Below are 19,374 nucleotides of genomic sequence, written 5' to 3'. Positions count from 1 at the left end.
TTGGAAACAATAGATATTGACAAAATTACGATCTATCAGTTGCAAAAGGCCACTCTACTGGGATCTGCATGCATCATCCGAAAATACATCACACAGTCCTAAATGCTTGGGAAGTGTTCGACTTGTGATTTTGTGATATGAAATCCAGCATATCTATCTTGTTTGCTGTGTCATACAATGTTGTTGTGTCAATAATAATAATAATAATAATAATAATAATAATAATAATATACTTTATTCATATTCCATTCCGATGCGACTCGGAGTTGATTACAGGGTACATATATGGCAAACATTCAATGAAATTATACAATTGACAACAAAGACAGACAGTGCACAAACAGAGGCAAGGCTTGTTGAAGTGGGAATGATTGTATATAGAGTTGTTTAAATGTAATTGAGTCATGGTTGTGCAATGTGTGCTGGAGATTGCATCATACACTGTGTGCTGCTTACTATGCCAGTGTGTAAAGGGTTAAATTTGGATTGCATCAGACAGCAGAGGATGAGATAAATAGTCCTCTACTTCCTATCTTTTTCTCTCTGTCCCTTCCCGTGTGTGTCTGCGTGAGAGCTGTGTATCGTCTTGTGAGAATTCCATTCGTAAGTAAACTTTTGATAGAAAACTGAAGACTGCAGTGTCGTTATTTATCCAGAGCTTCCTCGTCAGCGACTTCTGCTGTGCGTGTGCCTAGCAAGCCGCTCTGACAAGGCTTCCCTCATTTTCCATCTCCGGCATCTGGAGGCTGTGCTCGACTTGGCCACGGGGAGGTGCTGTTGTGACATTCTTCCACGCCGAGGAAGCTGTTGTCCTTGGACACCTTCCTAACCAAATTGCTGGCATGTTTTCAGGGGCGCCTTTTACCTCCCCGCCAAAGTGGTACCTATTTATCGACTCACATTGCTGTTTTTGAACTGCTATGTAAGCAGAAGCCAAGGCTGATGGCAGGAGCTCACCCAGATCTTTGGGTCAGCAAGATCTTCGGTCTGTGCCTAAGGAAAGAAGGAAGAAGCCATTGTTCTTGTCCAATTGTGGGCTGTGCTGAGGATCTTCATGCTTCACCATTGGTCAGATAGGACTTTGCCAATAGCATGCCAGATCCTCATAATGTTAATTAAAGACATTGTCCAGCTATCGTCCCAAGGAAAGGGCATTTCCAGTCTCCCCCAAGGTACTTGAAAGCACCTAGAACATTGCTTGAAGGGAGGGTGTCTGTATGCAAGTATCGGAACAAGTTGACATCCACTCCGAACCGATCTCCGATGTTCATTTCTACCAAAAGCGCCGAGGAGATGTCATGGCTGATTCTTTCGGACGTCTTATGGGAACTGCACAACGTGAGAACGGTTTCCTTCATGATGTTTCCGTTCACACTCAGGCTCAGCGTGAGGTCCTCCGCGCTGCTTCCACACGTGGGAAAGGAAAATTGCAAATGGCAAAATATGAAATAGAGGCCGGGTTTCTGGACCACCAGATTTCCATCGTCATAGTGGAAGTTGTAGAGAATCCCTTCTTTATGCCACTTCAGTCGTGTCTGGTTGACTGGAAGAGCTGGAAGAGCAGAGAAGAGGGCACATGTATGGTCTGAAAGGTATTCGCAAATTAATCAGCCTTTTTCTAACTTCTTTTGCATGGAGAACTTTGGAACCCAAGAGCAGGCCAGACTCAAATCTTTTTGATAGAAGATCTAGAGAAGTATCCTGTTAGTAGACCTTCTCCCCAACTATAGATTTTCAATTACTTGCCCAGAGGAAGGGGACAAGGATCGTGTAGGTTCCTCTGGAGATCATTGCTCTCATTACTCACTCAACCATTAGCTGGGATCTCCAGAGCATCTCAGATCATCTCTATGGAAGACATTCTTGGTCTACATGAGAACATCTGTCCATTAGGATATAGCCTGGTGCTTCTCTCACCTCACATCCACTCTTGGTCTACATGAGGACATCGGTCCATAAGGATATAGCCAGGTGCTTCTCTGACCTCTCCTCCACTCTTGGACTACATGAGGACATCTATCCATAATAACTTAGCCAGGTGCTTCTCTGACCTCTCCTCCACTCTTGGTCTACATGAGGACATCTATCCATAATAATTTAGCCCGGTGCTTCTCTGACCTCTCCTCCACTCTTGGACTACATGAGGACATCTATCCATAATAACTTAGCCAGGTGCTTCTCTGACCTCTCCTCCACTCTTGGTCTACATGAGGACATCTATCCATAATAACTTAGCCAGGTGCTTCTCTGACCTCTCCTCCACTCTTGGTCTACATGAGGACATCTATCCATATGAATTTAGCCCGGTGCTTCTCTGACCTCTCCTCCACTCTTGGTCTACATGAGGACATCTATCCATAATAATTTAGCCCAGTGCTTCTCTGACCTCTCCTCCACTCTTGGTCTACATGAGGACATCTATCCATATGAATTTAGCCCGGTGCTTCTCTGACCTCTCCTCCACTCTTGGTCTACATGAGGACATCTATCCATAATAATTTAGCCCAGTGCTTCTCTGACCTCTCCTCCACTCTTGGTCTACATGAGGACATCTATCCATATGAATTTAGCCAGGTGCTTCTCTGACCTCTCCTCCACTCTTGGTCTACATGAGGACATCTATCCATAATAATTTAGCCCGGTGCTTCTCTGACCTCTCCTCCACTCTTGGTCTACATGAGGACATCTATCCATAATAACTTAGCCAGGTGCTTCTCTGACCTCTCCTCCACTCTTGGTCTACATGAGGACATCTATCCATAATAACTTAGCCAGGTGCTTCTCTGACCTCTCCTCCACTCTTGGTCTACATGAGGACATCTATCCATAATAACTTAGCCAGGTGCTTCTCTGACCTCTCCTCCACTCTTGGTCTACATGAGGACATCTATCCATAAGGACTTAGCCAGGTGCTTCTCTGACCTCTCCTCCACTCTTGGTCTACATGAGGACATCTGTCCATAAGGATATAGCCCAGTGCTTCTCTGATCTCACCTCCACTTTCCACTATTAGTGGAAAGTGGTGATAGGGAGCCACCATCCACAAGAAAAACTTTGTGTATGATCTCAACCATTGATGGCTTCACTGTTGATCAACAGACAGCAAAGTCAAGGCCAGGAGGCTCTAGAGTCAGCAAGAGATCCTCATAGGACATCATGGATATTTAGAGATGTCTGCTAGCTTTCAGTTAACTGTCATGGACTCAACTTCAACAAACCCAACAAGCAGAGACCTTTATGGCCATCTGTCAGGGGTACTTTGTACTCTTCCTACATGGCAGAGGGTTGGACTAGATGGCCCATGTGGTCTCTTCCAACTCTATTATTCTAGGTCACTATATCCCGAAGTCTTGGAGACCATTGCATGTCTAGTTAGGAAGCTATTTCCTATGACTGTGGTTTCACTTCATCTAGTCCTCCGTCCTCATAATTGTTTTGCATTGTATGGTCTTGTTAAGTGCTGGTGATTCTAACTCCTAGCACCAACCTTGACCAATAAGAATTCCCTATCTTCATTGTTTTCTGGAATCACTGATCTCAGAATATCCCGTTTCACCTTCCTTTCATCCATTTCTTTTTGTTGTGTTCCATCCCATCTGACTCATATACACACCTTGAAGATATGCAACTGCTTTCTCGGATGCCATAGTCTTGGAGATGTCTTCTGGTATTTCCCATGTAACAAAAAAGAAGAAATTAAAATGTGAGTTTCCAGCTATATCCCCGTTGTTGACCCAGTGAAACTCCAAAAGTTCATTTTGGGAGAGTGGCTGGAATTGGTCATTGTCTGTGTTGTCCAACTTTATGAATCTCTAGCTATGTTGCAGAAATGCAACAAACCCTATTAATGATTTGTTGAGATATATATCTAGCACTGGCAAGGGAGCTGCAATGGGCATCAAGCACAAGCAGGTACATATTTGGGAATGCCAGGCATCTCCGATGTGTATTGGATAATTCTTATGCAATTCTGTTTGCTTTCATCCACACTGGCGTCCTTAAATAAGCAATTACTATGTAAAGGATACTGATTTTTCTTGGTCCCGGTCCCAATCTTACCTTGCATTTCTGCTCTTGGATGTCCATCACATTGGGCTGTCGATCCCTTTAAGAGAAAAAGAGAGTTCCATACATAATGCGGAACTTATTTATTTATTTATTTATTTATTATCATGTCAGAAGCGAATTGAGAAACTGCAAGTGTGAGAGAATTGGCTGTCTGCAAGGACGTTGCCCAGGGGACATTGCCCGGATGTTTTGATGTTTTACTATCCTTATGGGAGGTTTATCTAATAATAATAATAATAATAATAATAATAATAATAATAATAATAATAATAATCTCATGACCATTCATCATTCACAGTGATGTTGACCGGCTATAGCTGCCTAGAAGATCAGGGGGCAGAGGACTCTTACAAGTCAAACAAGTGGTCAAAGAAGAAGAACATGTCCTGGCAGAATATGTAAAGCAAAGTGAAGAACCTGCTTTGATTGAAGTCAAAAATCAGAAACTCCTCAAAGCACAGCAGACAAAAAACCAGTACAAGAAAACCGCACTACAAACTAGAGCTGACAGCTGGCACAACAAAACATTGCATGGAAAGTTCCTTGACAAAATTGAAGGAAAAGCTGATAAGGAGAAGACCTGGCTCTGGCTCACGAATGGGACCCTGAAGAAGGAGACAGAAGGCCTGATCCTTGCAGCCCAGGAGCAAGACATCAGGACAAAGGCAATTCAGGCCAAGATCGAAAAATCGATGACCTAAAATGCAGACTGTGCAAGGAAACCGACGAAACCATTGATCATATCCTCAGCTTCTGTAAGAAAATCGCACAGACAGACTACAAACAGAGGCACAACTATGTGCCCCAAATGATTCATAGGAACTTATGCCTCAAATACCACCTCCTAGCAGTAAAGAACTGGTGGGATCACAAACCTGCAAAAGTATGGGAAAATGAGCACACAAAAATACTGAGGGACTTCCGAATCCAGACTCACAGAGTTCTGGAACACAACACACCAGACATCACAGTTGTGGAAAAGAAAAAGGTTTGGATCATTGATGTCGCCATACCAGGTGACAGTTGCATTGACGAAAAACAACAGGAAAAACTCAGCCGCTATCAGGACCTCAAGATTGAACTTCAAAGACTCTGGCAGAAACCAGTGCAGGTGGTCCCGATGGTGATGGGCACACTGGGTGCCGTGCCAAAAGATCTCAGCCGGCATTTGGAAACAATAGACATTGACAAAATTATGATCTGCCAACTACAAAAGGCCACCCGACTGGGATCTGCACGCATCATCCAAAAATACATCACAGAGTCCTAGACACTTGGGAAGTGTTTGATTTGATTTTGTGATACGGTGATTTTGTGATACGAAGTCCAGCATGTCTATCTTGTTTGCTGTGTCATAATAAAATAATAATAATAATAATAATAATAATAATAATAATAATAATAATAATAATGTCTTATTATCTTCCCAAGGGGACTCAGAGCGGTTCAGGGGACCAAGCCCAATCAACAGATAAAACAATAATAATATAATAATAATAAAACTTTATTTGTATTCTGCCCTATCTCTCCAAGGGGACTCAGGGACTCAATGCCTCCGTAAACAAACAAATACTGACATAAAATCCTAGAGAAACCCTGCATATAAAAATAACATTAAAACCTAACATCAAATTAAAGCCTGACATCAGTAAATTAAACTTAACATCAATAAATTAAACTACATGTAGTCTAACAAAATTATATACAGTAGAGTCTCACTTATCCAACATAAACGGGCCAGCAGAATGTTGGATAAGCGAATATGTTGGATAATAAGGAGGCATTAAGGAAAAGCCTATTAAACATCAAATTAGGTTATGATTTTACAAATGAAGCACCAAAACATCATGTTAGACAACAAATTTGGCAGAAAAGGTAGTTCAATATGCAGTAATGCTATGTAGCAATTACTGTATTTATGAATTTAGCACCAAAATACCACGATATATTGAAAACATTGACTACAAAAATGTGTTGGATAATCCAGAATGTTGGATAAGCGAGTGTTGGATAAGTGAGACTCTACTGTAATAACATTACATCCAAACAAACATCCACATTAATTTACAACAGCCAACTAAAGTTCACAGTATGGTTTGGTTGTGTGGTCATGGAGCTGGAGTTGATAGAGGGAGCTCATCCACGCTCTCCCCGGGTTGGATTCGAACCGGCAACTTTCAGGTCTGTAACCCAACCTTCAAGTCATTGATCCCGCCATTGCAAGGGGACCCTATCTCTGAGGATGCCTGCTATAGATGTGGGCGAAATGTCAGGAGAGAATGCTTCTGGAACGTGGCCAGAAAACTCATAGAAATCCAGATCTTTACAGTAGCAAAAATCAAATAAACCACATTTCTCAGGACAATAGGGAGGCATGAATCAGAAATGACTTACCGTCCGTTGAAGCACTAAGACCACAATAATCCCCAACGTTGCAAGAAGACACAGAGTGAGTGAAACTGTGGCAAAGCAGAGGTATCCTTGGATGGTGGGATTGAACTGCCTGGTGACACTATGTTCAGTCATATCTTTGGCCACTTCCTGGGGACAGTTCACTCTGAAGGAAGATGTCTTCTCTGGATTTACAAAATCCTCAGGGTATCGCTCCATAACATCCTCTGATCACGTTCGGTCTTGCATCTGTGCTCTTGAGGGAGTTCACCCACATCTCGACTCAAAAAAATATCTTCATCCCTTGTTGCATGAAGAAAAAGTAGGAGAAGGAGAAGAAACAGGAGATATGAGGACGCAAGAGAAGGGGTCTTATCTACTTTTCACAAAGGGTTCCACCAAGATGAGACTTGTGCAGGGTTCACAAAGATGAGGCTTGTTCAGGGTTCCACCAAGATGAGGCTTGTGCAGGATTCCACGAAGATGAGGCTTGTTCAGGGTTCCACAAAGATGAGGCTTGTGCAGGGTTCCACGAAGATAAGGCTTGTTCAGGGTTCCACGAAGATGAGGCTCGTTCAGGGTTCCACAAAGATGAGGCTTGTTCAGGGTTCCACGAAGATGAGGCTCGCTCAGGGTTCCACAAAGATGAGGCTTGTGCAGGGTTCTACAAAGATGAGGCTTGTGCAGGGTCCCACAAAGATGAGGCTTGTTTAGGGTTCCACGAAGATGAGGCTTGTGCAGGGTTCCACGAAGATGAGACTTGTGCAGGGTCCCCCAAAGAAGAGGCTTGTTCAGGGTTCACAAAGATGAGGCTTGTGCAGGGTTTCACGAAGATGAGGCTTGTGTAGGGTTCATGAAGACAAGGCTTGTGCAGGGTTCCACAAAGATGAGGTTTGTGCAGAGTTCGCGAAGACGAGGCTTATGCAGGGTCCCCCGAAGATGAGGCTTGTGCAGAGTTCCACAAAGACGAGGCTTGTGCAGGGTTCCACAAAGATGAGGCTTGTTCAGGGTTCCACGAAGATGAGGCTCGCTCAGGGTTCCACAAAGATGAGGCTTGTGCAGGGTTCTACAAAGATGAGGCTTGTGCAGGGTCCCACAAAGATGAGGCTTGTTTAGGGTTCCACGAAGATGAGGCTTGTGCAGGGTTCCACGAAGATGAGACTTGTGCAGGGTCCCCCAAAGAAGAGGCTTGTTCAGGGTTCACAAAGATGAGGCTTGTGCAGGGTTTCACGAAGATGAGGCTTGTGTAGGGTTCATGAAGACAAGGCTTGTGCAGGGTTCCACAAAGATGAGGTTTGTGCAGAGTTCGCGAAGACGAGGCTTATGCAGGGTCCCCCGAAGATGAGGCTTGTGCAGAGTTCCACAAAGACGAGGCTTGTGCAGGGTTCCACGAAGATGAAGCTTGTGCAGGGTCCCACGAAGATGAGACTTGTGCAGGGTTCACGAAGATGAGGCTTGTGCAGGGTTCTACAAAGACGAGGCTTGTGCAGGGTTCCACGAAGATGAGGCTTGTGCAGGGTTCCACGAAGATGAGACTTGTGCAGGGTTCACGAAGATGAGGCTTGTGCAGGGTTCTACAAAGACGAGGCTTGTGCAGGGTTCCACGAAGATGAGGCTTGTGCAGGGTTCACAAAGATGAGGCTTGTGCAGGGTTCACGAAGAGGAGGCTTGTTCAGTGTTCACGAAGATGAGGCTTGTGCGGGGTTCCACGAAGATGAGGCTTGTGCAGGGTTCACAAAGGCGTGTCTTGTCCAGGGTCCCCTGAAGATGAGGCTTGTGCAGGGTTTCACGAAGATGAGGCTTGTGCAGGGTTTCACGAAGATGAGGCTTGTTCAGGGTTCCATGAAGATGAGGCTTGTGCAGGGTTTCATGAAGATGAGGCTTTTGCAGGGTTCCACAAAGACGAGGCTTTTGCAGGGTTCCACAAAGACGAGGCTTTTGCAGGGTTTCACAAAGATGAGGCTTGTGCAGGGTTCCACAAAGACGAGGCTTGTGCAGGGTTTCACAAAGATGAGGCTTGTGCAGGGTTCCACGAAGACGAGGCTCGTGCACGTCCACCGGCTGTACCTGCTTCTGTCTACAAGTCAGCAGGTAACTCCAAACAGGGCTCGCTCCTTATGCGCTTAGCAGATTTCTGCAAAACCACTGTCACAGCTGTTCTGGCCCAGAGGGAGACTTCCTGTTGCGCATGCCACCAGCTTGTTCCACTTGCAGAGAAATGGGAGGACTGCGGTATGCTTGCACCTCCGAGGAGTTCCCCTTTTTAAAACTTTGGAGATGAGTTCTTTCCAAAGATGGATGAATCATAGTTATTTTTAGGACTCCGGAAAAATTAACCCACCTCTCCTTTTGGAGAAATTTGCAAACACTACCCATGAAAGCCCACACATTTGCAGACCCAGAAAAATCCTTAGAGTCACCCCACGTCTGAAATAACTTGAAGGCACAAAACAAACACAGAGTCTCCATGTTGTATTCAATTGTTTATCTACTGAGTTACCATGGATTTTGTGTATCTGAGCAACTCTCATCAATCACCATCAATAAGGCACCGATATCTATATCAAAATGCTACAAGAATGGTATCAATAGAAATAAACAATTTAAAAAAAACACAACAATTTGCAGGGCTCACTCTCGTGTTAAAGTGATTCTAGAGTATCAATATTAAATATATATGGTCTCATATAAATGTAAACGTGTGTATGCCTGTATTTATAAGTATTTTCTTTACAGTCCCAACTGGGTACTATCTTAACACATGAAACATAACATACATCCATCTCAAAAGGAAAACAGTCCAAAAATATGTTGTATACACAACTGGACAACAACAAGTAATCCTGGGTACAATGTCCTTGTTTTGGGAGATCCTTCTTTGGGTTGTATATATTATTTATAATAAACTAGCTGTGCCCGGCCACGCGTTGCTGTGGCGAAGTATGGTGGTATGGGAAATAAAAGTATTGAGGAATTGGTGGTAGTGAAAGTAAAGGGTAAAGGTTTTCCCCTGTAGAGTAAAATCTCACTTATCCAACATTCGCTTATCCAGTGTTCTGGATTATCCAATGCAGTCTGCCTTTTAGTAGTCAATGTTTTTGTAGTCAGTGTTTTAAATTCATTGTGATATTTTAAAGCAGATAATATCTCTATATATAAAAGAGTGATGGAATCCTGGGACCGACAAAACAACAAAACTAAACACCCCACAACCTTGAAAATTAACAGCACAACCCCTCATCCATGCCTCTAGGTTGATACAACAAAAAGAAAAGAAAAATAAAGTCCTAATTAGAGGGAGAGGAATAATTGTTTTTATCCAATTGCTGCCAGTTAGAAGGCTAAGCTCTGCCCACTTGGACTCCTAGCAACCCACTCAGCCCAGGGGACAGGCAGAGTTAGGCCTCACTTAGACCTCTTCCACACTGCCTATAAAATACTGACATCACCAGACAACGCCACAGCAACGCATGGCCGGGCACAGCTAGTAAGATTATAAATGGGTTATATAGCTGTGTGGAAGGGCCTTGAGTCTACACTGCCATATAATCCAGTTCAAATCTGCTAATCTGTATTTTATAGGCAGTGTGGAAGATGCCTAAGTGAGGCCTACCTCTGCCTGTCCCCTGGGTTGAGTGGGTTGCTAGGAGACCAAGTGGGCAGAGCTTAGCCTTATGACTGGTAGCAATTGGATAAAAACAATTATTCCTCTCCCTCTAGTTAGGACTTTTTTTTGGTTTTCTTTTTGTTGTATAAACCTAGAGGCATGGATGAGGGATTGTGCTGCCAAGTTTAGTGTTTCTGGGATGTGTAGTTTTGTTGTTTTGTCCTAGGCTGAAATTTCATTACCTTTTAATATATACTAGCTGTGCCCGGCCACGCGTTGCTGTGGCGAAACATGGTGGTTTGGGAAATAAAGTATTGAGGAATTGGTGGTAGTTAAGGTCAAGGGTAAAGGTTTTCCCCTGACGTTAAGTCCAGTCGTGTCTTACTCTGGGGGTTGGTGCTCATCTCCATTTCTAAGCCGAAGAGCCGGCGTTGTCCGTAGACTCCTCCAAGGTCATGTGGGATGACTGCATGGAGCGGCGTTACCTTCCCGCCGGAGCAGTACCTATTGATGCACTCACATTTGCATGTTTCCGAACTTCTGGGTTGGCAGAAGCTGGGGCTAACAGTGGGGGCTCTCTCCGCTCCCCCAATTCAAACCTGTGGCCTTTCGGTCCAGAAGTTCAGCAGCTCAGCGCTTTAACACGCTGCGCCATCAGGGGATATTATTTCCTAAAGGTTGTGAATATACAATATTTCTGATTGGTTTTTTTTTGTTTGTTGGAGGCAAGTATGAATGCTGCAATTAGGAAAAAATGATTAGGATGTAATGGCCTTGCAGCTTTAAAGCCTGGCTGTTTCCTCCCTAAGTGAATTTTTTCTTGGGAGGTGTTAGCTGGCCCTGATTGTTTCCTGTCTGGAATTCCCTTGTTTTCAGAGTGGTATTGTTTGCGATATTTTATGTGCTTCTACTGTCTGTGGCCCTGAGAAAACAGAGGATTTTCCAGACTTTGATGATGGGAATACTTTGTTGGGAGGTGTTAGCTGGCCCTGATTGTTTCCTGTGTGGAATTCCCGTTTATTTACTGTCCTGGTTTTAGAGATTATATTGTTCTGCATTATTCTATCCCAGTAATTATTTCATATTAAAGAAGAATCTCACTTATCCAACGTTCGCTTATACAATGTTCTGGATTATCCAACGCAGTCTGCCTTTTCATAATCAATGTTTTTGTAGTCTGTGTTTTAAATTCATTGTGATATTTTAGTGGTAAATTTGTAAATACAGTACAGTAGAGTCTCACTTATCCAACATAAACGGGCCGGCAGAACGTTGGATAAGCGAATATGTTGGATAATGAGGAATTAAGGATAACCCTATTAACATCAAATTAAGTTATGATTTTACAAATTAAGCACCAAAACATCATGTTAGACAACAAATTTGTCAGAAAAAATAGTTCAGTACACAGTAATGCTATGTAGTAATTACTGTATTTATGAATTTAGCACCAAAATATCACGATATATTGAAAGCATTGACTACAAAAATGCGTTGGATAATCCAGAACGTTGGATAAGTGAGACTCTACTGTAAATACTACATAGCATTACTGCGCATGGAACTACTTTTTCTGTCAAATTTGTTGTATAATATGATGTTTTGGTGCTTAATTTGTATAACGATTACCTAATTTGATGTTTAATTGGCTTTTCCTGAATCCCTTCTTATTATCCAACATATTCACTTATCCTGCCGGCCTGTTTACGTTGGATAAGTGAGACTCTACTGTGTCAGAACCCTGCTACTAGAGCCTGGATGTGGCTCTGAGTTTCAGGGTCACTGACATTGATAAGACACCTGCGTCCCAGGACTCGGAGGAGAAACGGCTGATGGACTTGGCGGGGAATTTGCGCGGGGTTTTACTGAGCGGGAAGAGACTGTTCAAATGAGGGGGAGGGTATATAAAGGAGGGTTGGCCGGAGCCTCCCATTCTTGGCTTTTCTGATGTTCATGTTTCCTACAGTAAAAGTTCCTGGTGATACCACAAAGAGTCTCGTGTGTTCATTCAGGAGCGGCTGTGGTGAGCTGACACTAAGCCAAGAATACGGACACCATCCCGCTGTAGCGGTGAGGTGTAACATGCAAGTGGAGGATGAAGAGCTCTTGGGCGCCGGAGGAGGAAGGTCGGAAAGGGCCACTCCCGAGACGGACGCTGAGTTCCACCAGCTGGCGGCCCTGGCGTCATCCACCGCTTATGCCCAGCCAAATGGGGTAACCCAGAGGCGCGGAGTGGTGCGGGGAGATAGCACCGGAGGAGAGGAAGGTTCACCTTCCCCAGGCCCGCAAAAGATGGTGTTTCTGGAGGAGAGGATGTCGGCGATGGAGACCACCCTGGCAGTGATGTCGAGGGCGATGGAGCGCCTGGCGGTTTTGGCGGAGCCGGAGCGAGGAAGGGAACTCCGGGCTAGCTCAATGTGGGACGTGAGCATGGGAAGCAGCCAGGGCTTTGCAGACCTCCCAGCACCGAAGGGAAGGGAAATGCGAAAGGAGCCCGGTGCCCGGCCCAAGATCCAAACGAGCCTGACGCGGGTGGAGGAGAGTGACGACGAAGGGGAAAAGCCTCCGAGAATCCCGGCTACGCTCCCAACTGAGACCCTGGTGCCCCTGGCGAATGCCGGGCGTGGCACAGGACAAAGGGAAGCAGCAGCGGGGCCCACTGGCCCGCAAGGGGGCTTGCGACGGGCGGAGGATTGGGGATTGCCACCACAGGGACCCCTACCGAGACGAGAGGAACTAAGGATCGAGTTTGGGGGAGAGTCCTCTGAACTGGATTTTTTCCTGACCACGGTGAGGGGCTATATGGAGGACAATGCCCACACTTTTAGAACGGAATCCAGCCGGGTACGGGCCATTGGTGCAGTGTTGAAGAGGGGAGCGGCCAGCTGGTACGTTCAACTACACGCGCGGCGCGACCCATGTCTGGGGTCACTCCGACGCTTTATGGGGGCCCTGGAGACCCGTTTCCGAGATCCACTGGAGCAGATCCGGGCGAGGGAGGAGTTGAAGACCGTCTCCCAGGGGCAGAGGTCGGTATCTGAGTATGCGGAGGAGTTCCAATGCCTCGCTGAAAAGGTGCCGGAATGGTCTGCAGTGACAAAGATAGAACTCTTCAAAGAGGGGCTCAGGCGGGAGATCCTCTCCTGGGCGGTGCATCGTGATGAGCCTGACACACTGCGCGGATGGATTCAGCTGGCGGGGCGCATCGAGACATCGCTGGCCCAGGCGAGGAGGCACCGAGGAGGGCTACAGCAGCGGCCGCAGATGAAAGAGGGGAGCCGGAAGGAGGGATCAACCCCAGCCGGGAGGAGAACGGAGCCGACAGGGAACGTGAGCACCAGCAGGAGGGGCTGCTTCGTGTGCGGCCGTTTGGGCCACAGGGCTGCCGAGTGCTGGCAGAGAAAAGGGGAAGGCGGAGGCCCGCCCAAACCAAGAGCCGTGGCAGGGAAACGCGCCGAGGAAGAACCACCGATGAGGCACCACTCGGGGGGGTTGGTAAGTCAGGACAAAGCCATGATAGTGGTCCCCATTCAGCTGGAAAGTGGCAGCAAACAAGCAACCTGCAAAGCATTTGTGGATTGTGGATGTTCCAGGAACATCATCTCCCCTGAATTAGCCGAGGGATTGGGATGCGAAAGAACGAACCTAGAATCCCCAATAGCTTTTTCGCAGTTGGACGGATCCACAGCATCGGGATCATTAGCTAAGTACAGTGCCGAAGATGTAAAGTGTAAGATAGGGAGTTGGGAAGGAAAGGTGTCATTTGTGATATCACAAATAGCCAGCTATAATGTTATACTAGGCATGCCATGGCTGGGGCAGGCCAACCCGCAAATCAACTGGGAGGATAAGAGCATGATCTTCAGGATGAAGTTGGAAGGAGGGAGCCAGGAAGTGGAAAGGGAGCCGGGGAAAAGGGGGGAGGAAGACTCTATCAGGATAGCAGAACTGGCAGATAAATTACCCCCAGAGTATCGGGATTTTGTGGACGTATTTGATGAGAAGGAAGCAGACAGTTTCCCACCGAAGCGGAGAGTTGAAGTGAAGATAGAGCTAGTCCCAGGAGCAGAGCTTCCTAAGGCAAAAATATACCCAATGTCGGCTAGGGAAAAGGAGGAACTGAGAAAATACATTGATAAAAACCTAGCGAGGGGTTTCATAGAGCCTTCAAATTCCCCTCTAGGGGCGCCTGTGTTGTTCAGGCGCAAAAAGGACCAAACGCTGAGGCTCTGCATTGACTACAGGGGCCTGAATGCAATCAGTTCTGGAAATAAATACCCCCTACCTTTAGTGAAGGACTTGATCGCCCAGTTATCGGAGGGACAGATATTCACTAAATTGGACTTAATTGAAGCGTACCATAAATTGCAGATTAAACCAGAGGACAGGTGGAAGACGGCCTTCTCCTGTGCATTCGGATTATTCAATTATCGTGTGCTCCCTTTCGGTTTGTGCGGCGGAGGCGCCGCGTTCATGCAATTAATCAACGAAGTGTTGCATCCATTGTTGTACAAGGGAGTCTTTGTTTTTTTAGATGACATATTGTTAGTATCTCGGACTAAGGAGCAACACATAGAACTAGTCAGGGAAGTCCTGCAAAAGTTGAGAGAAGCAAAACTGTATGCGAAGCTTGCCAAGTGCGAGTTCAATAAAGACCAGATAGACTTTCTGGGGTATAGGATTTCCTCCCAGGGAGTGGCGATGGACCCTGCGAAGGTAGAAGACGTGAGGGGGTGGGAAGCCCCCAAAACACGGAAGCAGCTGCAATCCTTCCTAGGGTTCGCAAACTTCTATAGAACATTTATCAAGGACTTTGCGCGCCTCACTTTGCCATTAACGGATTTGTTAAAGACTAAAGGTAGGGGAGAAACAGCCAAAGTGAAGGCCCCAGGGGCCAAACTGACCTGGACAATAGAATGCCAGGAAGCTTTCGAAGCCCTTAAAAAGCGTTTTACTGAGGAGCCTGTCCTACAGCACCCTGATATGTCTAAAGCCTTTGTATTACATTGCGATGCGTCAGACCGGGCATATGGGGCAGTTCTGCTACAGAAAGACGAGGAGGGGAACCTGAAGCCATGTGGCTATCTGTCAAAAAAGTTTAGCGATACAGAAAAAAACTGGCCGATTTGGGAGAGAGAAGCCTTAGCGATTCTAAAAGCACTAGAGTGCTGGAGACACTTCCTGGAAGGAAGTGGAACACCGTTTGAGGTGTGGACTGACCATAGAAATTTACAGTATCTAAGATCCCCTCGTAAACTATCAGCGAAGCAAATTAGATGGGCCCAATATTTCAGCCGTTTTGATTTCAGACTCAGATTCTTCCAGGGGAAACATAATATACTCGCTGACGCTCTCTCTCGGATGCCTCAGCACGGGGGAGGAATTCAGGAATCTGAAGGGAGTATTTTTCTTGATAAGCAATGGGGCCTGGCAGTACTAACTCGAGCACAAGCGGCCAAAGAAAACAAACGTACTGCCATTTCCACGGGGGGAGGAGAAATATGGGAGGAAGAGTTGAAGCGAGCGTATGGAATGGACAAATGGTTACAAACAAACAAAGAAAAGGGAGAATTGTGTGGGGATTTGGTGTTTGTAAATAAGAAATTGTATATTCCTGAATGTTTAAGACGAGAAATGTTAAGGAAGTACCATGATAACAAAGGTGCGGGTCATCTAGGCCCCACCAGGACTATTAAACTGTTGGCCAAACAATGCTGGTGGCCCGGAATGAGGAAAGACGCCAGGGGGTACGTCACGCAGTGTGAATTATGCGCAGAGGGAAAAACACCACCGGGGAAGCCCCAGGGGCTATTGCAGAAGGTGGTGGAGCCCATGAGGCCATGGGAATGCGTAGCCATGGATTTTGTAGGCGAACTACCCCCCAGCAGAGGCCACAGATACATTTGGACAATATTGGACCTATTCTCAAAACAGGCACACTTTGTGGCTCTGCCAAAACTTCCTTCAGCTGAAAAACTTGCTGATTTGTATGTGAAGCATGTATATCGCCTACATGGGTGTCCCGACAAGATAATTAGTGACCGGGGAGTCCAATTTACTGCAAAATTTTGGGGAAAATTCTTGCAGCTGTTAGGAGCAGAAAGGAACCTGAGCTCGGCCTTTCATCCCGCGACCAACGGGGGGGTCGAACGTACCCAACAGACACTGTGCCAATTCTTAAGGATGTACACCAATTATAGACAGGATGATTGGGCGGACCTTCTTCCGTTTGCTGAGATGGCTTTTAACGGGGCCGTACATTCGGCCACAGGTCGTGCCCCATTCGAAATAGTATACGGACAGGAGGTGGCACCTTTCCCCAGGCTACCCGAGTGGAAGGAAGGGGAGGGCCAGACCGACGAGGAATGGCCGGCCAAAATCAAGCAAGGGTGGCAAACCGTGGTAGAGGCATTGCGGGAAACACAAAAGAAGTACAAGCTCTTTGCGGATCGTAGGCGCCGAGAGGGGGACAAATTGGGCGAAGGAGATCTGGTTTGGCTGAGCACAAAAAACCTGAAATTGGGGTTCCCATCCAAGAAATTGGCTCCACGCTATATAGGGCCATTCAGGGTAGCAAAAAGAATAAACGAAGTGACCTATGAGCTGAGGCTACCAAAGGACCTAGGAAAGGTACACCCGGTATTCCATTGCAGCCTGTTAAAAAAGTATAAAGGAACTCTGGACAGCGGAGAACAATAGTTGTGTTTAATCTTTTCCTTCCAGGACGAAGGGGAGGAGGACGCCATGTCAGAACCCTGCTACTAGAGCCTGGATGTGGCTCTGAGTTTCAGGGTCACTGACATTGATAAGACACCTGCGTCCCAGGACTCGGAGGAGAAACGGCTGATGGACTTGGCGGGGAATTTGCGCGGGGTTTTACTGAGCGGGAAGAGACTGTTCAAATGAGGGGGAGGGTATATAAAGGAGGGTTGGCCGGAGCCTCCCATTCTTGGCTTTTCTGATGTTCATGTTTCCTACAGTAAAAGTTCCTGGTGATACCACAAAGAGTCTCGTGTGTTCATTCAGGAGCGGCTGTGGTGAGCTGACACTACTGTATATTGATAATCTTATATTATCTGCTCAGAACTGGATTATACGAGGCTCCTTCTTCACAGCTGTATAAAATGCACACTGAAGTGGATTATATGGAAGTGTGGAGTCAAGATAATCCAGTGCAAAGCAGATAATATAAGATTATAAATGGGTTATATTGCTGTGTTGAAGGGCCTTGAGTCTACACTGCCATATAATCCAGTTAAAATCTGATAATCTGTGGAAGAAGTCTAAGTGAGGCCTAAATCTGCCTGTCCCCGAACTGAAACCTGGCTGTCCCTTGGTTGCTAGGCAACGAAGTGGGCAGAGATTAGCCCTCTAAACTGGCAGCAATTGGATAAAAAAAAATATTGCTCTCCCTCTAATTAGGACTTTGTTTTTCTTTTCTTTTTGTTGTATCAACCTTGAGGCGTGGATGATGGGTTGTGTTGTCAAATTTTGAGGTTGGGGGGCCTGTACTTTTGTTGTTTCGTGAATTGCCGTGATGCCATCACTCTTTTATATATATAGATTTTAATAGTCTTTTGATGTATGGTTATTGTCTTCTTAAACCAGTTGGGACTGTAAAGGAAATACTTGTTTTACGAATACAGACATTTAAATTTGTATGAGAATATATATATATATATATATATATATATATATATATATATACATACACACACACACACACACACACACACACACACACACACCCATATATACTCGAGTATAAGCCGACCCGAATATAAGCCGAGACACCTAATTTTACCACAAAAAAACTGGGGAAACATTGACTCCAGTATAAGCCGAGGGTGGTAAATTTCAGAAATAAAAATAGATACCAATAAAATTACATTAATTGAGGTTAAATGTTTTTGAATATTTACATAAAGCTCAAATTTAAGATAAGACTCTGATCAAATCATTATTCTCATCTTCTTCAATGTAAATATGCTTACGTATCCTTTTAATAATAATAGAGCAAAATAATACATGTAATAATAATAATAATAAATACAGGAAAATAATACATGTAATAAAATTGAGTAAAATAATAAATGAAATAATAATAAGATTAGAGTGAAATAATAAATGTATTAATAATAATAAAAATAGAGTAAAATAAATGTAATAGTAACAATAATAATAGAGAAAAATAATAAATGTAATAATACCAATAATAATAGAGAAAAATAATAAATGTACCATATATTCTGGAGTATAAGCTGACCCAAATATAAGCCAACCAGGACCCTCGCCCGAGTATAAGCCGAGGGGGGCTTTTTCAGTCCTAAAAAAGGGCTGAAAAACTAGGCTTATACTCAAGTATATACTATATATATATATATATATATATATATATATATATATATATAGAGAGAGAGAGAGAGAGAGAGAGAGAGAGAGAGAGAGAGAGAGAGAGTTTATATGAGAACATGGATACTCTAGAATCACTTTAACATGAGAGTGAGCCCTGAAAATGGTTTTTTTTATTGTTTATTTCTCTTTAAGGAGTCGTGCCATCAATGTCACTACAGAAGCATGCAACTGTTGTGTTATGGGGTTTGGAGTAGTGTGCAGAGTTTTGGGGAGCCCATGGTGGTGCAGCGGGTTAAACCACTGAGCTGCTGAATTTGCTGACCGAAAGGTCGGCGGTTCGGATCCAGGGAGCGGGGTGAGAGAACCGGCTGTCTACAGAGACATTACCCAGGGGACGCTTGGATGTGGCTTTGGGACATGGGAAGCTACAGCTGACAGACGGGAGCTCACCCCGTCTCATGGATTCGAACCACCAAACTTCAGGTCACAAGGGTTTAACCCATTGCGCCACTGCAGCCCCTAGTCAGGACTTTAAAGGTGGTGATTCCGGTACTGGATCTGTTTCGGAATTGGGCTTAAGTACCGTATATACTCGAGTATAAGCCGACCCGAATATAAGCCAAGGCACCTAATTTTACCAAAAAAAAAAAAAAACTGGGAAAACGTTGACTCTAGTATAAGCCGAGGGTGGTAAATTTCAGAAATAAAAATAGATACCAATAAAATTACATTAATTGAGGCATCAGTAGGTTAATTGTTTTTGAATATTTACATAAAGCTCAGATTTAAGATAAGATTGTCCAACTCTGATCAAATCATTATTCTCATCTTCTTCAATGTAAATGTGCTTATGTATCCTTTTAATAATAATAGAGTAAAATAATACATGTAATAATAATAATAATAATAATAATAATAATAATAATTAGAGTAAAATAATAAATGTAATAATA

The 19,374-nt window shown here is 44.8% G+C and overlaps 2 protein-coding genes across 2 annotated transcripts; one reads left to right on the top strand and one right to left on the bottom strand.

Moving 5' to 3' along the window:
* Window positions 1–213: 213 nt before the first annotated feature.
* Window positions 214–8,108, bottom strand: tnfsf8 (TNF superfamily member 8). The gene is made up of 4 exons (XM_008120758.3): window positions 6,463–8,108; window positions 4,060–4,105; window positions 3,614–3,664; window positions 214–1,552 (listed from the first exon to the last, which is right to left on the bottom strand). The coding sequence occupies exons 1-4, from the start codon at window positions 6,676–6,678 to the stop codon at window positions 1,116–1,118; spliced, it is 750 nt and encodes a 249-aa protein (XP_008118965.1). The 5' UTR covers window positions 6,679–8,108; the 3' UTR covers window positions 214–1,115.
* Window positions 8,109–11,453: 3,345 nt separating this feature from the next.
* On the top strand, window positions 11,454–17,071 carry LOC134293113 (uncharacterized). The gene is made up of 2 exons (XM_062959651.1): window positions 11,454–13,561; window positions 16,790–17,071. Exons 1-2 carry the CDS (start codon window positions 12,014–12,016, stop codon window positions 16,829–16,831), a joined length of 1,590 nt encoding a protein of 529 aa, XP_062815721.1. The 5' UTR covers window positions 11,454–12,013; the 3' UTR covers window positions 16,832–17,071.
* Window positions 17,072–19,374: the final 2,303 nt, after the last annotated feature.

The sequence above is a fragment of the Anolis carolinensis genome, unplaced genomic scaffold (assembly GCF_035594765.1).
Source record: "Anolis carolinensis isolate JA03-04 unplaced genomic scaffold, rAnoCar3.1.pri scaffold_7, whole genome shotgun sequence".
In the NCBI taxonomy this organism is placed as follows: domain Eukaryota; kingdom Metazoa; phylum Chordata; class Lepidosauria; order Squamata; family Dactyloidae; genus Anolis; species Anolis carolinensis.
This window is presented reverse-complemented; position numbering and strand designations above follow the sequence as displayed.